This window comes from Lissotriton vulgaris, chromosome 6 (genome assembly GCF_964263255.1).
Source record: "Lissotriton vulgaris chromosome 6, aLisVul1.2, whole genome shotgun sequence".
Classification (NCBI taxonomy): Eukaryota; Metazoa; Chordata; class Amphibia; order Caudata; family Salamandridae; genus Lissotriton; species Lissotriton vulgaris.
In genome coordinates, this window is record NC_141694.1 from 1,362,157,023 (window position 1) to 1,362,177,039 (window position 20,017).

General features: G+C 50.7%; 1 protein-coding gene across 1 annotated transcript in view; it reads right to left on the minus strand.

The window, feature by feature from the left end:
- XPO1 (exportin 1) overlaps nt 1-19,445 on the minus strand; it is a 293,144-nt gene extending 273,699 nt beyond the window's left edge. The window contains exon 1 of the mRNA XM_086927487.1: nt 19,293-19,445. Coding sequence (XP_086783613.1) covers nt 19,293-19,383 — 91 coding nt within the window. The 5' untranslated portion in view covers nt 19,384-19,445. The remainder of the gene's footprint in view (nt 1-19,292) is intronic.
- Nucleotides 19,446-20,017: the final 572 nt, after the last annotated feature.

The following is a 20,017-nucleotide window of genomic DNA, read 5'->3' on the forward strand; positions in this document are numbered from 1 at the left end:
CATCGCCCCATTCCCGCTTTACTTTATGCGGATGACTCAGTCATTCTAGCAAGGACGCTAATCCAGTTGCAAAAACAATTAGACAAATATTGTCAGTTCAAGCTCTCTTTGGGGTTAAAAGTAAACAAAAGCAAAACCTTTGTCATGCACACTGGTCCCAAGGCAAAGAACCTCAAACCCGTTTTTATAGAACAAGTAGACTGGAACGTGCCAGGGAATATCCTTATTTAGGCATTCTAATGGACGATCAGTTATTGTGGAAACAAGCAGTGGCAAGCAAAAAGTTGCTCTATCAGAGAGCAACTTCAGCTCGTTTCATTTTCAAGAAAACTGGGTAAACCAGCCCCAATTGAGTTGCTTAAAATATATCACGCAAAATGTCACTGCGTAGCAACCTATGGCGCAGGCGTCTGGGGCTACGCTCCCGTAGACGATCTACAAAAGGTCCAAAACGGGTTTTTAAAATACATATTGGCACTTCCCCAAAGTGCTCCAATATACGGTTGCCACATCGAGCTAGGCATCGATTATCTAACTGACAACATCAGATGTCAGACGATTCTTTTATGGCACCGTATTTGGAACAAACCCCAATGCCATTTAACCCGTTCTCTAATATCTGATGGCTTATCCTTGGCGAGTTGGAAATAAATTCCTTGGTTACTGTATGTTTCCAACTTTCTAAAGGATTTGAACCGCACATCTTACTTCACTGAGCCCTCCTCAACATCTGATATTAGTAGAAGCCCTCTGAAAAATCTGTCTAAACCATCTCAGAGATTTACGCCTCTCTCATGAAGTATCTGAGCCAACAAATGTGCAGATCTTAATGGTCCAAACCTCTCCTGGTATTCAGCCTTATTTAACTTTCTTCCTATCTAACCACGAAAAATGTGTTCTAACTAGGTTTCGTTTTAATTCTTTTTTCCGCCTTGTTACCTTCCCCATCGAGTTACATTGGTCCCATGACCTGACCAAATGTCCGTGTGATGGTGTATCATCTCAATCGACCATCCACGTAACTTTATTCTGCCACTACTATGATCAACCTCGCAAGCGCTGGATTATCCCACTTCAACTAATGGGGTTGAAAACCTGTCGGCCAGCTTACCTGGCACTTCAGCTACTAGACTCACAACATGTAGCTAAATGTGTAGCTCTTTTCTTAAAATCATGTTTAAAAATACGCTGTAAAATTGGGTTATCGTCTCCTTGATTCCATGTTTAACTGAATTAACTTGTAAAACGGTTTTATCAAACGTTTTTAAACATTTAGTTTTTACCTGTATTATAATATTGTGTTTTAAATAGTTCACTGGAATTTTATGATGTACTTTTTATGATTTACTAAATGTCAATCGAATAAAAGGTTTTGAAAGAAAGAAAGAACTCTAGGCCAATTGTTTTGTATCAAAAGATATAGTTTTATTTTAGAACCAACAAGGTATCAAAATATAATTTCTCAGAATGGATTACTTTACTTGAATACTTTTCAAATAGGCAATAGACTCAGAATACAATAATCACAGTTTGTTGCTATAGGCAACACAATTTCAAACAATGCAACATTGAGCTCAATGGGAATTTCTAGATAAAATCATTTACTTTGTAGATTACTTTCCTAACCTCAAGACTGGATCCTAGATTCAGTCCTGGGACATGTCCTGTAAACAGTTAAGTAAAAGCGTTTTGGTTACAGTAGTGATTTTAAAGGAATATTATTGGTTTTTTTAAAGTTGACACTTAGAAACTTTTGCAGTTGAAATTACCAATATTATCCTATGGAAGGAAATTCAGTTTGCAGGTAAAATACGTTTACGTTACTTTTGTAATCCAGTGCTGGACTTCTAGGTTCAGCACTGGAACATATATCTAAAACAGGTAAGTAATTACGTTTTTATCGTTGGCACAATTTTCAAAGAATATCTTCAAGTTTTCAAAATCGACATTAGAAACTTTTTCAGCAAAAAGCAGCCAATGAAATTCTATGGGAGGAAAATAAGTTACTGGTAAGTTCGGTTAAAATTACTTTTCAGGGGCAGTACTGGGCTCAAAGATGCAGCACTGAGGTCTCTCCTGATAACAGGTGAGTAAATCAGAATTAGTTGTTCGGCTGATTTTAGGTGAATATTTTTAAGTTCCAAAACTCCACACTTAGAAGAATTTTCGAAGTGAAACCAGTCAATGTTTGCCAATGGAAGAAAAGTGAGTTATCTGCTTTTAGGTAAGTACTTGACTGGCATAGTTAAGGTACTGGGCATACACTCAGGGGTCTCCCAGGGTCAGGTAGGTACAGTTGGTACACCCTCAGTGGCACAGGGGCAGCCACATGCAGAGGTAGTTAGGCCCAATGTTATCCAATGAGAGGCAGGGGGCCTTCGGTTGGTGGCTGCTGGCAAGCAGGCCATGCGGCTGTGGGAGATGGGCTCCTAATCACTTGCTCAGTGCAAATAGGGAAGTAGGATAGGACAAAGGATGCACTGCCAGGTGCACTCTGGCGGCTGGGTGCAGGGTGCTTCTGAGCCGTCGGGCGCTCATTGTTATTCAATAGAGATCTTAAGGGAACAAATGCTGCAGGATCAGGGAAGGAGGATCTTCTGGAGGGACTGACACTTTGAGGGGTAAGTTGGTATCTTGGAGGGTAGGAAGGCACCCCGGAGTTGGGCACAAGGGGCGCCAGGTGCAGGGGTGTATTTTAGCGTTGGGATATCTTGCCCTCTGCTGTTTGCGGTTGGGGGGCTTCCTGGTTCTGAGGCTGCAGGCGTCGTCTGGATCATAGAGGAAGGTTCTTAGGCACTGGATTCCAGGGCAGAAATCGTCGGGGGCATCCTCAGGGTCTTTGTCCATCATGGCACAGGCTGGGCTCGGCGGGTGCAGAGTGGGATGGATTCACGGTTCCTGGCTGGCACCAGGGGTATTCTTGTTTAAGTAAAACCACTGCTCATGGGTGTCCCTGTAACTAAGAAGGTCAAGGCAGGAAGGTCCTCCGGGTTTCTTAAGGTTGCTGTCCACAGGAGATGCCAAGATTTAGCAGGAGCAGGTTCAAGGATCAAAAGGCCTGTAGGGCTGGGGGGCAAGTCAGTTGGTGTCGTCCTCTTGTTGGCAGCTGCACGGCAGCTCTTTTTGGTCTTCTTTCGAAATCGGGATCTGAGGAAGGAAGGTTCAGGGTGCCCCTAAATACTACATTTAGGGGTGTTACAGGTAGGGGAAGGGCAGGTACCAATAGGTCCCTGTCCTGGGGTGAGTGCACTCCTTATCCTGCTCCTATCCTGTGGGAGGGGAGCAGGAGCCTATCTCTGATTGGGCAGGGGTCCCATCCTCCAGATGGCCAGAGCCCGGAGTTTTACTTCACCTCGCATCTCCCACCTGAGGGGTGGAGTTGGCACAGGCTGGCACACCCTCTTTCTTGACATAGTTTTTCCCGCCAGAGTGGGGGGTCAGAACTGGTGGGGGCCAGTTGCTGAGTACAGCAAGTGGTCTGCAGAAGCTCACAATGGCGGCATGCCTTTGAAGCTTCCCGTGCCCATCCTGGGGGAGTAGACCTAGCACCTCGCCCAGGATGTGCAATGTTTCAGGCCCAGGAGAGCGGGGGGCTCTCCACCCAGGCGTCCAGCAACATGTCTGCTGTGGCAACCTCTCAGACAAAACGTGGATTGTAGGTTAGGTTTCAGGGGGCATCTCCAAGATGGCCTTTGTAGTGCATTTTACATGAAATCCCACACTGGCATCAGTGTGGGTTTAATGTGCTGAGAAGTTTTATATCAAACTTGTCAGTCGTCACTGTAGCCATTATGGTGCTGTGGCGTTCTTAATGACAACCTCCCTGCACCATATACTCTTAATTGCATCACTGCACGTACAGTGCCCAGGAATGGTCCTGGGTACTGTAGGGGCACAGGGCTCATGCACCTGTGCCAACACCACTGGCATAGGGCACCCAGCTAGAGGGGTGTATGATGTATGTCAGGACAGTGGCTTTGTGGGCATGGCACACAGGGATTTGTGCCACGTCGACTATATTTAGTTCTGTACCAGGACACTCAGCCTGCAAAGGCAGACTGTGTGTGTCAGGGTGCAGGGCCCCTAAGGGTGGCACAATAAGTGCTGCAGCCCTTAGGGGTCTTCTCTGGTCACAATGCCCTGGGAACCATTTACCAGGGGCTGACATGTGGCCAGAGAGGCCAATTGGGTTTTAGCTTCAATACAGTTTTAAGGAAGGAACACAGGCGCTGGGCACCTGATTGGCAGGAGCCCAGGGCACACTCAGTCAAAGCACATCAGCAATTCAGCAAAAAGTGGCGCATACAATGCAAGAAAGATGGCACTTTCTCACAACTTTCCATAGTAAAATCGATAATTTGGTGTTATAAATTTTGGAACATAAAAAAAACCACATGTCTTACTTTTAAACATACATCACCATGCCTTTGGGCTTGTTAGGTCTACCTTAGGGGTGACTCGCATAGTAAAAAGGGAGGTTTGAGCTTTGCCATTACCTTATACGGCAAAGTCGAGATAGGAGTTTAAAACTACCCTTCCAGTCTGTAGTGGCAGACTGGAGGCCATGTTTTATCATGTTCCAGTCACTGTGGAACAACTAGTGCGGAGGTCCCTGGGGGTACTAAATTATAGGTCCTGGGTACCCCCTGGTACCATATAGTGGGGTATTTACGTCAAGTTAGGTTATGGTAATCGGGGTAAAGTTTATTAAACCTGCAACATTTTAAGGGTTTGAGCACATGCAGAGTCCTGTTTAGCAGAGTTCAGGGCATTTCAAATTCATTTCACCAGTACATATCGGTCAAAATGGGGCAAAAAGCTAGGGATATCTACAAAAAGCCATTTTCATTATAACCATCCTAGGCATTAACCTTTTGTGCCACAACAGCATAAGGAACTACAAACAATCGAACACAACCATGCACTTGATTCTAAAGTACGAGTTACTTACCTTCGGTAACGATGTAACTGGTGAAGAAGGTTCTAGCCGCAGATTCCTTCACGTAGAATATCCTCCAGCGTGAGACGATCAGGAAACTTTTTTGAAATAGAATCCCTGCACCCCAGGGGCGGGATTTAACGCGACTCTGCCCAAGCGTCGTCAGCGCACGCGAGGTCACATAAGACCTGCCCAGGGGCGCCTACATCAGTTTTCTTCAGAGAACTTTTCTTCCGCACCAAAACGCGGAACCACCAGACAAAAAAATGTGCAAGCATGGGACCAGTGTGCGAAAAGCAGAATATTTGAAAAGAAACGGTGACAAACACCACCCACAGTAGTGTCAAACCACAGAACCCAAGGCAGGGAAGGAGAAGAACAGAGCCATGTGCAATAACCCTGCCAGCACAGACAGCCTCCCACCTCTGTGGCCCGTAGGCAAGGAACATTCGTAACATATGGTACACGTAGGAAACACACCATCCGCAAGAAAGGGGACCAGTTACAACACAGACCTGGACAACAAACCTCCAAGCCACCTCAACATAAAGGGCAAGCACTCACAAGGGACAAGAGCAAGAAATGGCCAGACGACCCTGAATCAGAGGAAACAATGGAAGGAGGGCAGGGAGGACAGGGATAGAAAGCAACCCCCCCCCCCCCCCCCCCCCAAAACCAGGAGTAGCCAGAGCAGCAGGGCACCAAAACACCGGGACCCCAACCTCCAAAGAACCAAAGGAGGAACGAAACGCCCCCAGACGGAGCCACTGCCAATAACAAAGAAGGCACTCACAGGAGATACAGCCCCCCACCGAGAGGCGAGTACCGTAGATCCACCTAAGGGTCCTTGCAGAATAGGGGAGGTGAAGGGCGGGCCGTGAAGGAATCTGCTGCTAGAATCGTCTCTACCAGATACATCATTAGCAAAGGTAAGTAACTCGTACATCTGATAGAGAAAACTAGCCGCAGATTCCTTCACGCAGAATAGATACCCCAGCAATACCCACTGGGAGGAGGGACTGCAAAAGGACCCCACCAGACGATACAGAACAGAGGACACCACAGGTAACCAGATCTGTGTACCAAGTAAAACCTCGTCCCTGCCAGGGAAGGGGAACCCCGCCAGGCAAACCCCCACCGACCCCAAAGGATGTAGGCGGGAGAAGAAGGCTGAAGAGGAACCATGGGTAAGGCCGGAAAGGCCCAAGTACCCCACTGCCCCACAATGCAACACAGCTTCAGGAAGGGAGGAAGTAGAAGAAGCCTATAAGACCCAAGGAAGCGAGGGAAAAAGGCGAACCTACTCCAGGTGGAGACAACCTGCCAGCCAGAACAGCGCTGGCAAACAAGCCGCCAGAAGCAAGAAGAACCGCCTAAGGCCCCAGGAAAGCAGAGTAGGCGGCGCCTGGTAAGGGAGAAGATAGGATCATTCAAGACCTCCGGGCAGGAGCAGGGAGAGGAGGAGATGCCCGAGAAGGAGTAGTTTCTGTCCTGTAATTCCAGTTCTGTAGTAGGGGTATCTCTGTTATAGTCATAATCTAGTGACTAGTCCCACCCATGTGCGTGCGTGGACCCCGGAATAGTCCCGCCCATGTGCGTTGACCCCGGCAATCAAAAATAATTTCCTAAGTTGTCAAGAAATGCAGAACTGCAAAGACACTTAAGAGATAATTTAAAGACAAATAATGCAGCCTATATCCACAGGCTACACTGTCCAGTACTTCAACTAGAAATTCCACCAAAAAAACCACACACAACACAGCCTGCCCAGTTTCTTCCATAGAGAAACTTGCCTCCACCAGTAAACGCCTCTAGAATGATTGAGAGGAAGGCATGGACAGACAAGCCCCATAGGCTGCCATAATGTGGTTTAACCCCTTCCATGCTCATGACAGGGTCAGCTCGTCATGGGTGTTACCTGCGCTGTGCGTTTGACGAGCTGACCTTGCCATGAACAATGGGAATTGTAAGAATGCAGCACAGGACGGGAAAACCCTTTAGCAGCCAAGGTGTTAAATAGGATACTGTGCCTTCAAGAGAACTTTCCAGAACTTCTCCCAGTATCCCAGAATGCACAGCAGGTCCCTCTTACTTTCAGTTCTTTTTGAAGGCGTAACACGCCAGACCTGCAGCATTCCGTACACAATACCTTTCTCCACCGGGGAGGAGGGCGGGCGCTTATGACTATAACAGATACCCCTACTACAGAACTGGAGTTACAGGACAGAAACTACTCCTTCTGTAGTAGGGGATCTCTGTGTATAGTCATAATCTAGTGAATAGAATGGCAAGCCCATCTCCACACCAAAACTGCGGTGGAGAGAAGAAAATTAACACCACTATTGTGCAGCAAATTCCGCAGCGAAGCCTGCCCAACCTGAGCATCTGCCCTGGCATCAGAGCCCAGACAGTAATGCTTAGCAAAGGTATGAACCGACTTCCAAGTGGCCGCCTTGCAGATTTCTGCAATTGGAACGTTTCGGAGCAAAGCTGTCGTGGCAGCTTTGCCCCTGGTGGAATGAGCCTTAGGTTTACCCCCTAAGGTCTTATTAGCTTTTTGGTAACACAACTGTATGCAGGACATAATCCACATAGAGATGGACTGCTTAGAGGTAAGCAAGACCCGTCCTGACTGATCCATAATTGATAAACAATTGGTCTGACCTACGAATATCTTTGGTTTTATCCAGATAAAATTTTAGCACCCTCCTGTCATCCAGGGAATGTAGAGACCTTTCCGCTGGAGATGAGGGGTTCTAAAAAAACGTAGGCAAAGTTATGGTCTGGTTGACATGAAAATCAGAAATAACCTTGGGAAGAAATTTAGGGTGAGTACGCATAACCTTAGCAGCATGAAATACAGTATAATGTTCTTGACAACACAACGCCTGAATTACACTCACCCTGCGGGCTGATGTAATGGCCACGAGGAACGCCGCCTTCCAGGACAGGTGCTGCAACGAAGCCTTATGAATAGGTTCAAAAGGCTCCTTCATCAATCTGGACAGCACCACATTCAACTCCCATGAAGGCGAAGGAAGACTGACAGGAGGGAATACTTTCTTCAAGCCTTCCAAAAAATCCTTGATCACAGGGATCTGGAAGAAGGAAGTCTGTGAAGGGCATTTCCTGTAGGCAGTCAATGCAGCGACATGAACCTTAATGGAATTAACATTAAGGCCAGACTGCGCCAAATGTAGAAGGTAAGAAAGGATGACTTCTTCCTTGCATGTCGTCGGGTCATAGTTCTTGGACTTGCACCAGATACAGAACCTCTTCCACTTGTAAGCGTAGGAAGTCGGAGTGGAAGGTCTCTTAGACTCCTTCAGTATGTCCATGCAATCTTCGGGCAGATTTTAATGGCCATATTGCACTCTCTCAGGAGCCATGCCGCCAAACTCAAAGACGAGAGGTTGGGGTGCAACATCTGTCCCCCGAACTTCGTGAGAAGGTCCGGCCTGCATGGCAGCCGTATGTGAGGAAGGAGAGACCGATGAAGCAGGTCCGTGAACCACCACTGCCTGGGCCATTCCGGGGCAATGAGTATCATCCGAGCCCTGGACCGGGCCAGCTTGAGGAGTACCGCCGGAATCAGGGGAATGGGTGGAAAAGCGTATAGAAAGCTGTTCTACCAGTTGATCCATAGCGCATTCCCCAGCGTCCCCTGCTGGTAGTACCTGGAAGCGATGTCTCAGCATTTTCTGTTTTCGGCGGTGGCGAACAGATCTACGTCTGGAGTCCCCCACCTTGCGAAGACCTCTCCTAGTACGTCGTCATGTATGACCCATTCGTGGTTTTCCTGAATCAGTCTGCTCAGTGCGTCCGCCTGAACATTCTGCACACCTGGCAGATGGGTAGCCGTAATCGTCAGTCCTCTGGCCAGAAGCCAGTGCCAGATCGCCTGCGCCTCCTGCGACAGAGTGCGTGATCTCGAGCCCCCTTGCTTGTTGAGGTAATACATCGTGGTCGTATTGTCCGTCTGTACAAGCAGTGAGTTGGTCTGAAAGGACAGATGAAAGGCCTTCAGTGCCAAGTGAACAGCTCTGAGTTCCAGGAAATTGATGTGATACGTGGCCTCCATCGGTGACCACGTTCCTTGAATCTGTAAGTCTCCGGAGTGCGCCCCCCAACCGTGGAGAGAAGCATCCGTCACGACAGTCTGCGTGGGAATGTCCTTGTGGAAGGGAACCCCTCTGAGGAGATTCTCCGCTGAACACCACCACTTCAGAGACTGAAGAGCATGCAGAGACAGTCGTATCTTGTCGTCCCAAGATCCTTTCCTCTGATCCCACTGGTCCTCCAAGCACTCTTGCAACGGTCTCATGTGCAGTCGTGCGTGTGGCGTTGGGAAGATACAAGAGGCCATTGATCCCAGTAGAGAAGACACCATCCTCACTGTTGTAGATGGATTGGTCATAAGAGCCTGAGCCTTACGAAGGAGTGATAATCGTCGCTCCTCCGAAGGAGACACGCTTGCTGACAGCGTATTGATGGAGGCTCCCAAGTACTGTATGCATTGGACAGGAGTCGGGACAGACTTAGACATGTTGATGTGCAACCCCAGCTTGTTCAAGAGAACGCACGTCTTCTGGAAGTGTGCTCGAGCTTCCGAGAAGGAGGCCTTGATCAACCAATCGTCCAGGTACGGGTAGACAAACACCTTGTTCTTACTCAGGTGTGCTGCTACCACCGCCATGCACTTCGAGAATGTTCTCTGCGCAGACTTTAGTCCGAATGGGAGTACTGTGTATTGATAATGATTGGCGCCGACTTGGAATCGCAGGAACTTCCTGCGTTTGTGTGCAATGGGCACATGGAAGTACGCATCCTGTAGGTCTATAGCACATGCCAGTCTCCCTGTTGCAACGGAGGATAAATCTGATGCAACGACAGCATGCAAAACTTCTCTGCGAATCAATTTGTTTGCCTGTCGCAAGTCCAGAATGGGCCTGAACTCGTTCTTGTCCTTCTTGCGTTTCAGGAAGAACAGGGAGTACAGACCTCTTCCTCTCTGAGACAGAGGTACGTCTTCTATCGCCCTTTTCCTTAACAGGATATCTGCCTCCGCCTGGAGCTCACGCAGCTGGAACTGCGAGCCGACCGGTGGAATTGCTGGAGGCGGGCTGGTGAACCGAAGACTATCCATTGCAAACAATATTTAGCACCCACTTGTACCGAGTAATTTTTCTCCACTCTGCCAGAAAAAATTGAACGCTTCCCCCCACCAGAGTGGGTAACGGATGCAGGGGAAGTAAGCGCTCAGGGCCTAGACCCGGCCGGGCCTTTGGTCGCTGGTGCAGACTGTTGGCCACCTCTGCCTTTCTGGCGCGTCTGGAACGGCCTTCGGAACTACTGCTGTTGCTGTCCCGAAGCTTGGCCACGGCCTCTGCCCTGTCCACCGAACCGTCGCTGGAATGGGCGGTACGATTTGTCTCCTTAGGCTTTTCCAGGCCCACAGCCGTGAGTGTTTCGGCCTCCGCCTTCATGCGGGCCATTTCGTCATCCGCATGTTTCCCAAATAGGGTTTCGCCAGAGAATGGAAGATTGGCAACCCTTTGTTGTGCGTCAGGTTTTAGTGACGTGAGGCGGAGCAAGGCGTGTCGTCGGTTAATCCCATGGCAGAAGCCATGCGCCGCCAAGAGGGAAGAATCGGCTGCAGCGCTGATCTGATTCGCCGCAACATCTCATTTAACACCTCCTGGAAATCTTCCTTCTTGTCAGGAGGTAGGTGTTCCACAAAGTGGAGTGGTGTGGCTCACTGGTTAGAGGCGGCAGACCCGGAAACCAAGAACGGCCGGGGACCAGGGTTCAATTCCCGACGCAGCAGGGTCGTGGACCAGGGTCAGCGGACTCGATAATTCTCGCCTCGGTGCCTATTCTAACCAAGGATCACACTCGGCAACTCTGGGCATTAGCTTGCCTCATCTCTACAACGGCCCCCCACATTCGCCGGGGATGCCTGGTTTCACCTTGGAGATACCTAGTAGGGACCATCTCACAGGGATAGCCAGGACGGGTTCCCCAGCGGTCTACAGCGCCACGACGCCTCAGGGCAGCAGTGCGCTTTACAAGACCACATACATTACATTACAAACTGCTGGAGGGAGTCCCAGAGGGCCCGGTCATAGCGCCCCAACAAGGCCGTGGCACTCGCAGCCTTCATGGAGGTCGCCGACGTCCCACACACCTTCCTCCCAGCCGAATCCATCCTTCTAAATCTGGAGGGACTGTGGATGACTGAGTGGTGGCATGCTGTTTACGAGACGCCGTCACGATCACAGAGTCTGGAGGAGGTTCCACTCTTAGAAAAGCCGGATCAGAATCGGGAGCCCGGTATTTTTGCTGTAGTCTCGAGGGGGGCCGCCTTAGTCACCGCCGGGGTGAGAAAAAGGTCAATGGCCGGATCCTCCAGGCCCGGTACCAGTGGCAATAATGGATGAGACAGATGTTTCTGGTGCAGTGTCTCGAAGATTACCGATGTCTTGGGCGTGGGCACCGTCAAGGAGATGCCCAATTTTGCTGCACCTCTTAACAGGATATCGTGGAAAGCCACCAGATCATCAACCGGTGACGCCCTTGTCTCCGGGGACCCCGACAAAGTCGGAGAGTAGTCCCTGATCCCTAAGGACCTCGTATGGGAACGAGACCTGTGCCTCCTGTGGCATTGTCTCGACCATGTGGATGACCTGTTACGCGATCGTTCCCTCCTCCTGGAATGAGAGCGCAATCTCAGTTTGTGGGCGCTCCGCAGGTTTCCGTGGAGGAGTCTTCCATGGCCTATCCTGGGGTTTCGGTCTAGGCGTCCCCTTAGGCGGTGTAGGAAATGGGGGCAGTGACACCGACCTTAGCAGCGGAACAGGAGGTATCTCCGACCGAGGTGCAGGCCCACGCGGCAGAAGCTTCGGTGGTGGTGGTTGTCCTGAGGGAGGAATTGGTGAAAGCAGAGGGTTGATGGGAGGATCCTCCTTAGGTACAGGAGGAGGGGGCGACTTCGGCCGAGGTGGTGTATATACTACCGAGTACACCGATCCGGTGACTTCAGGGGAGGGGACTGCGAACCAGCCCCTCGGCGCCCTCCACCAGACCCAGCATGACTTCTGGCGCCAGAACTCCTTCTGCGCCGCTTAGAGGAGTTGGAACAACTCCTAGACACCGATCTCTTCCTTCTCGACGCTGAGCTTCGTGTTTCCGGCGTCGAACGTTGCCTCCCTGACGTTGATAGCTTCTTCCTCGATGTTCAGCCTTCGACGATGAGCGTCGACTCTTCCTCGACGCTGACCGCTTTCTTGAGGCCCTCGACGTAGAGGATCTCCTCGACGCTGACCGTCTTTGACGGCGACCGGCGGTGTTGCCTCGACGGCGAGCGCCGACGTCTGTCGCTCCTTCGACGCAGATAGCTAGATGCTGATGACGCCGGTCGACGGCGGCCTACCCAGGCCCTTCGACATCGACTTCGACATAGATTCTTCTAGCTGTCTCGACCCGGAGCCCCGGGGAGATGGGGAACACACCGTCATCCCTCTCGACTTCGTCGTCGATGCAATCATCGTCGATGCAATTGACGCCGACGGAGACCGGGACCGTTTGCTGGTCTTCCTGCATCTGGGGAGCCCCCCAGAGGCCTCAGCAGAGGCAGAGGGAACCTTCCCAGCCACCAGACCCGCCTGCAGTCGTCTCTCCTCTAGGCCTTGAAGCCTAATCTTCAGCCTTTCACCCAGGGTCCTTGCTGAAAAGTTCTGGCAGATGTCACATTATTCAGGGAGATGTGCTTCAGGGAGACAGATAATGCAGACGTCGTGTGGATCAGTCTTTGACTTCTTCCTTCCACATGCTGGGTGTGAGAAGTTGGCCTGATATATGATGTTCATTAGTTCTAGTGATCACCTTGTATCAGTCCAAACAACCCTTATGGTGATTGCTTGTAAGTCAACCTTATAGAACAGCTATCCTAGTGGTAGCATGGACAAAGCAGTCTTAGGCTAAACTCTTGGCATGTGAAGCCAGTTGTTTTACCACATATAACCCCTTGAATACCAAGTGAAAGGACACCACACAGGTTTTTATGAAAATAAACAAGTATTTATTAACTAACATACACCTCTGAACTCTTTATGAGGTCAGAGGGCTAAGCACATGACAATCTCTTAGGAAAAATACGTTTAAGTTGCACGATTTGCAATGGTGCCCTAGAGGCACGACAAACCATATACTAAGTAAGTGGAATGTGAAAGTCGATAATAGGAATGGAGCTGTCCAGAGGCTGTAGGATCGCTGGGACCACGCTATACTAACTTGAGGTAAGTAATAGGAGGCCCACGGAACGCGTGTGCAGAGTGTGAACTCACACGCGAGATGCGTACAAACGTCTATGGACAGTACAGTTTAAGAAAAAGGTGAGTACGGACGTTCCTGACTAGATAGGACAACAACTACTGTGGAACTGGACACTAGGAGAGTCAAGCTACCCTTGAGCACAGAAATGCTCGTGTTACCTCACCCACAGGCTGCGGGTGCATAGGTGCCAAGTCGTGTCGGGTTCCGTCGTTAAAGTCTAGGGAGCCTAGAGGAAAAGATGCTGCAGGCGGTCAGGAGGAAGACGTCCGATGTGATCCAAAGGTGGATCAGTGAAGAGAAGAACCTGAAAGAGGGGACAATGATCAAAGTCACTAGCCAGTGACTGGAGTGGAACCAGGAGTGGAACCAGATGTCGTCGCGATCAGGTGAAGGTGGACGCTTGTCTCTGCAGCCACGTGGACCAGGTGGTGTCTTCGACGACCAGGATGGAGGCACGAGCTGTCCCACGCAGGCTCTCGCTGTCTGCGGTGTCGGCTTCGGATTCGGAGTCAACAGGCCTTGTAAAAGGCAACCCACGCGGTGAGTGGAAACTGCGTCTGGAGTGGACAAGGAGGGTCCGGGGTGCTCCTCTTTTGGAAGGAAGCAAGGGCCAGTCTGGAGCAACCAGACAAGCAGTGAAGATTTCGGGTTTCGTCGTCTAGGAGGTCACCAGCCAGCCGGCAAGTGACTAGACAACGAGTCGAGCAGCAAACAGGCAGAAGGGCCCCACGCAGATCTCGTGGATGCTGGAGGGCTGGTCTTCGGTGCAGGAGCTGCTCGGGGTCGGGGCTTCTCAGTCCCCAAAGCACTTGGACGAGGATACCTCTGAAGTCGTGCTGGAGCGAAGTGCTGCTTCTTTCAAGATGGCCGGTTCCACGTGTCTCGTCGCACCCACGGATCTCAGCTGTGCTGCAGATGAAGGTAGAGGTCGGAGAGGTCTGGGAATCCGGGTCTCGTCGGGGTCTGAAGTCTGAATCCGGGAAGGAAGACGACAAAGGGAAGCCGCTGGACGCTGACGGTGCCTGCTTGTGCAGGGTCCCACAAGGGAGATTTCTTCAGTCTTCTGTGGAGCAGAACGTCGAAGTCCAGAGTTGTTTCTTGTAAAGTTGTTCAGGATAATCTAATTTGGAATGGGACCAGCTCCTACCTTTATCCGGCTAAAGGGGCTGTACTACGACTAGGTCCCTCCTCTGGGTGGGACCAGGAAGGGGGGTGGTTACACCCCCTATCCTTTGTACGGTCTTGCGCCAGCTCTGGGGCTGGAGTGCCCCAGGAATTGGTTTACACCGGAGTATGCACAGGAACACCTTGTGTGCCCCAGGCATGTCTCATTCCTTTCAGCCCTGTCCTACCTAATACACAAAATCCTGTCTGGGGTGGTGCTAGCACCTCCCAAGGCAGGAAAACCTTTGCCCAAGCCTCCCTCGCTGGAAGGACTCCCAGCAGCAGGTCAGACTTGTGTCTGTGGTGGCAGCATCCATTTTGTGATGCTGAGGCTCGAGTTAACTTTAACCGGGGTTCAAAGTTACATACATGTCGTGTCCCTCTAGAAGGGTGGAATGCTACCCCCGTCGCCAGAATTGGCAAGGGGGTAGTATTCCAATTCGTATGACACCTTACTCAACATGTTTTGATAATGTTATACCAAAGTTGGCAATAACAGCGAGGATTATAATGCACTTAAGAGTATATGGTATAGCGTTATCATGGAAACAGCTAAAGGACTTGGTTCGGAAAGCTGCAGACAGGCTCCGCTCATGCTAGAGCACCATCTCACATAATTTTAAGCACTGCCTTCAGGATTGAGAAGGCCTGCCATAGGAGTGACTGATAGGAGGATATGTGTCCATTTTAGAGTTAGATATAGAGATACTATATCTAAAGCAAAGGGTGATTACACCAGTTTGCCCCAGCTGATTGATCAGCCAGTTGTGTCAGATTTGGATGGCCAGCCAGGGGTGGCATAATACATGCTGCAGCCCCTGGCAGGCCCTGGGTGCACCTATACCCTGGGTACCTAAGGTACACTGTACAGGGACTGATAAGGTGACTCAGTATCCAATTTGATATGCACCTAAGGTACATGGTTGTCAATTTTAGAGAGCACAGCTAGGCTTTGGGTCTGATTAGCAGGCCCACAGCCAGGGAAGTCGTAAACCAGTGAAGCAAAAATCGGGGGTGACCATAGGATTGCAGACCCTACTCTCCTACACTGGGCACTTGTCGAAAAGAGCAGGCATTTTAGAGCCCTAAAAAGCCTGAACAAACACAGGAGTGAAAGGAACACCAAGATATAATAACTGAAAACACTTATCCAAAAAGTGCACAAAAATCCAATAAACCCTTGAAAAGGGGAGAGCTCAATGCCAGGGTCCTGTTAGCAGGAGCCGGAAAAAAAAAACTGAAAGTAAGAGGGACCTGCTGTGCATTCTGGGATACTGGGAGAAGTTCTGGAAAGTTCCCTTGAAGGCACAGTATCCTATTTAAGCCACATAATGGCAGCCTATGGGCCTTGTCTGTCCATGCCTTCCTCTTTATCATTCTAGAGGCTTTTACTGGTGGAGGCAAGTTTCTCTATGGAAGAAACTGGGCAGGCTGTGTTGTGTGTGTTTTTTTTGGTGGAATATCTAGTTGAAGTACTGGACAGTGTTGCCTGTGGATATAGGCTGCATTATTTGTCTTTAAATTCTCTCTTAAGTGTCTTTGCAGTTCTGCATTTCTTGACAACTTAAGAGATTATTTTTGATTGCCGGGGTCCACGCACATGGCGGGACTATTCCGGGGTCCACGCACATGGGCGGGACTATCCACTAGATTATGACTATACACAGAGATCCCCTACTACAGAACACCATTACGAGTGGTCGCACACACGACCTCCAGGTGCAAAGCAACCTACACAAAGCCATGGAGAATAGGCACCCGAAGGCAGCCAGTAGCCTCCACAGAGCGCAAGCCATATGACAGCTACCACTACCCCACCCAGAGTACGAAAAGTTCCGAAATACAGGAACCCTCTTAGGAAGAGTTTCCGCAGCAGAGGAAAAACAAAATAAGCCACGGAAAAAACACCCCGGCGACGGGCTTGACATGCAGCCCAAGCAAGCAGTAAGCCTAATCTCAGGGCCAAGTCTGTGCAACAATTGCAACACACATTAACAAAAAGGCCGTCCAGCCCCCAACAACGTCCCAACGAAGGACGCAAATGGCCAGAAAACACACACCATAGCCAGAACCACCGGCCTAAAAAAGCCCAGAATCAACCTAACTCAGGAGTCACTGAGGCAGCGGAAGAGGAGAAGGAGGAGGACAGAGCTCTGCCAAGAGCCTCTGGAAGGCAGAGTCGGACGGGGCATGGGCTACCATCAAACGGAAGGTCAATGAGTCGCTCCTGAATATTCTCAGGGAATACTCCATCCGGAAGCCAAGCATGGCAAAGGAGAGCGACTGAGGAAGCCATGGCCTGGCCCAGCAACTCAGATGTCCAAGGTGGAACGGAGAATAAACGCTGCAAGCTCCCAGCCATCCAGCGCATGACGCCATAAGCCCACCTGGCCACACTCCTGGGAAGCTATGGATCCAAGGGAATCAGCCGAGTCCTACACACAGGAGGAGGCCCAAGCCTGCACACACAAGGTGTTCAGGGCCCGCAGGGCAGCGCTGGTCGAGGTTAACATGTTGCGCTCCCCAGAGTCCAGCCAACCAGCCTCTCGGGATGGTGGAGTCAACAGCGGCGGAAGGGAGGGAAAAGCAGTCCACAAAACAGGACTGGAGGCAGAGGGGTGGAGGGAAAGGCAAGCTGGGTCACGCGGCACCAGGAGGTGCCGGTGCAGAAGATGTTGATGCACCGGGTTTCCTGAGGCAGGATGCCTCCAAGAACTTGTCAAGGAAAAAAGGAGGGAAACTTCAAAGGGAAGTAAGATTTCCCTCCCACCAGAGCTCTGGTGGAGGATCTCCAATAGATGGTCCGCTGGAAAGTGAGCCACCGGGTCACCCATATACAGAATGCCCACAGCCGTGGACACTGCATGAGCGAAGGCCGCAACCGCCTCCGTAGGGCCCACAGTGGGGAAAGCAGCTCCTCCGTGGGCAATGGCTGGAAACTAAGACAACCATCCACGAGGCCAAGCGGGACGGCCAAGGGCCAGACCTGAAAGTCAGAAGGAGCCAAAGAATGAGGGGCCTGCCGCTCTACCGACGAACACCTCTGCCTCAGGAAGGGCGGGGAGCCGCCCTTAAACGCCGGTGAAAGAGACACCACACGGCAACCAGTCTCCAGGGAGGACGACACAAAAATACAGCCTGCCTCCGGAGAAGGAGTGCCCGAAGACGAATCGGTGTTACGACCCCTGCGCGGAGCTGTAGAGTCCGCAGTCTGAGGAAGGTTGTCGGCACCATCTGGTGTCGCTGGACAAGGATCCTCCAAGTCAGCCCGCACCGGAGCTGGAGTCGAACTGGCCCCGGGGCGGGTCCGACACATCCCCCTTCAAGGTAGCCAGCTTCGCGGAGAACGAGACGGGCCTGGGGAGTGGCACAAAGCCCTCCGCCAGCCGCGGCACAGAATGAGGCGGAGATCGCTCTGCAACCCACATGGTGGTGCCAGGGAAGATCCAAACTCAGACTCTCCCTCCGTCGAGGCAGCTGCCTGTGGGTGAGGGACAAGAGGGGCCCGGAGAGAGACGAGGGGTCCGCACCTTGCCTCGGAGCGGACCTAAGAGGGTGCACCAACCCATGTGGCTACGCATGGCCCAGCTGCTGCCGGCACCGTAGAAGCGTCACCTCGGCCTTAGACAGGAACACCTTGTGAAAGGACTGAGAGGGGCTTGGGGATGCGACCCGAGCCCCGGCAACTTCCTGCAACACCAAAGGGACTCCCCCGCAGGAGTGTCCGGTGAGGCAGAGACGCCGTGGCCTGAAGGAGGTGCCCCTGAGGAACCGCACCCCAACAGCACCACAGCCTCCAAGGCTGGATCCGAGCCAGTCGGCACCGGAGCCACCGGCAGCACCGCGAGGGCCCTACGCGAGGAGAGGATTCCGCTGACGCCACAGGAGGAGGAGACGCCAGCGAGGCCTGCATAGCCGCCACATTTGTCTCGATTTGGACTCTCGACGCCCCAACACCGGGAAACGGTGGATAGGATGACACGCAGGGCTGCATCACCCGCGGAGAGTCCATGCAACCATTGGGCCGGAAACCAGCCCCCGGGGACAAACTGCGACACTTACCCACCGGGGAGCGACCCTTACGTGACATCGGAGAAGGGAGAGGACGACTACCACGGCTGTACCTGAAGCCATCTGCCGAAGCAGACCGAGGGGAGGACGTCGACCTGGAGAGACGTGCCGAGAGACGTTTCATGCGACGCTCCCGCCAAGACTTCGACTGTTCACAGGCCTCACAGTCAGTGGTGCCATGATCCTCCCCCAGACACCACATACAACTGAGGTGCGTACAAGTTTTGAAGCCCGAAGGCATTTGCACACAGTTCCACCAAAAGAATTGGAGAAAAAAGGGGCCGAAACAGGCCCGAAGCATGGACCGGATAAGCATTGCACGCGGAAAAAACGAATGTATGCGCGCAAGGGCAGGTCTTATGTGACCTAGAGTGCGCGGACCCTGGGCAGAGTCATGTGATGTCATCGCGCTCCTGGCGCACAGGGGTGCTGTGGCAAAAAAGTTTCCGGATCCAGTCTCATGCCTGGGGATATTTTACGTGAAGGAATCTGCGGCTAGTAGTCTCGATCAGATGTGTACGTTTAATGTGAGTCGACTAAAGAAAGCCCAAGAGAAAAAAATAACGGTATGTAGGCAATTTGACAACTTATGTACAGACTGCTACCATCCTTTAACAGGCAAATGTATTGAGGTGCCTCTTGATCTAGTTCAGTTTTACTGAAAATCTGCAATACTTTTCTTGATATCAAAAGATCCTGGCCCCATTTAAACTATAGAACTGCCACAAAAAAGCATAAGAGAAAAGTTACACATTTTTGTAAAAAAAATAAATTAGCAGTTTACCATGCATAAACTCGAAAAGCTTGTTTACTACAGTCTTCAAAAACTTCCAGTGAGCCCTCAAAAACCTTGGATATTGACCAACAATGTACATTATATTTGATGCAATAATCGCTTTATTATCTTTGCCTCGTTTTTGCTCACAAAGTCCCAGAAGATCCTAAGGGAGAAAAACAGTTTTAGAACACTTCCAGAAATGTTTTTAGTATTACATGTTAAAGTGACAGTTACTCAGTAATTCATGCAAAGAAAGAACTTGCACCCTTCCCCGAAATGAGAATTTGAGCAGAGCTAAAATCTATTGAAAGTATGTCAATTTTTACATACCCTGCCACTATCCCCATTGCCAATTTAACACACATACTACACACTGAAGTTTGCAAAAAAGCAGAACGGGGAACAGGAAAGAAAATAGGGAGCTTGTTGGAGTAGAAAAAGTACGATGGATAACCAGTAAATAGTCAAGTCAGGTGGAAGTCCATAATAAGTGGGCTTAACAAACAAGTTACTTACTGCTGGTAATTATATATCTGTAAGAAACATAGGTTAAATATAGATTCTTAGGGAGGGCGGGGCTAACAGCATGCCGTGTTAGACGTGTGGTCCGGGAGCTCCCGGCCGACGAGGTCAAAATCCGACTTTAAACACTGCCACAGATCACCAAACTGCCAAATTACGTGTGGCGGGCAGTCCAGAAGCAAGCCCTCGAGACAGCAGGAGGTTTTGAC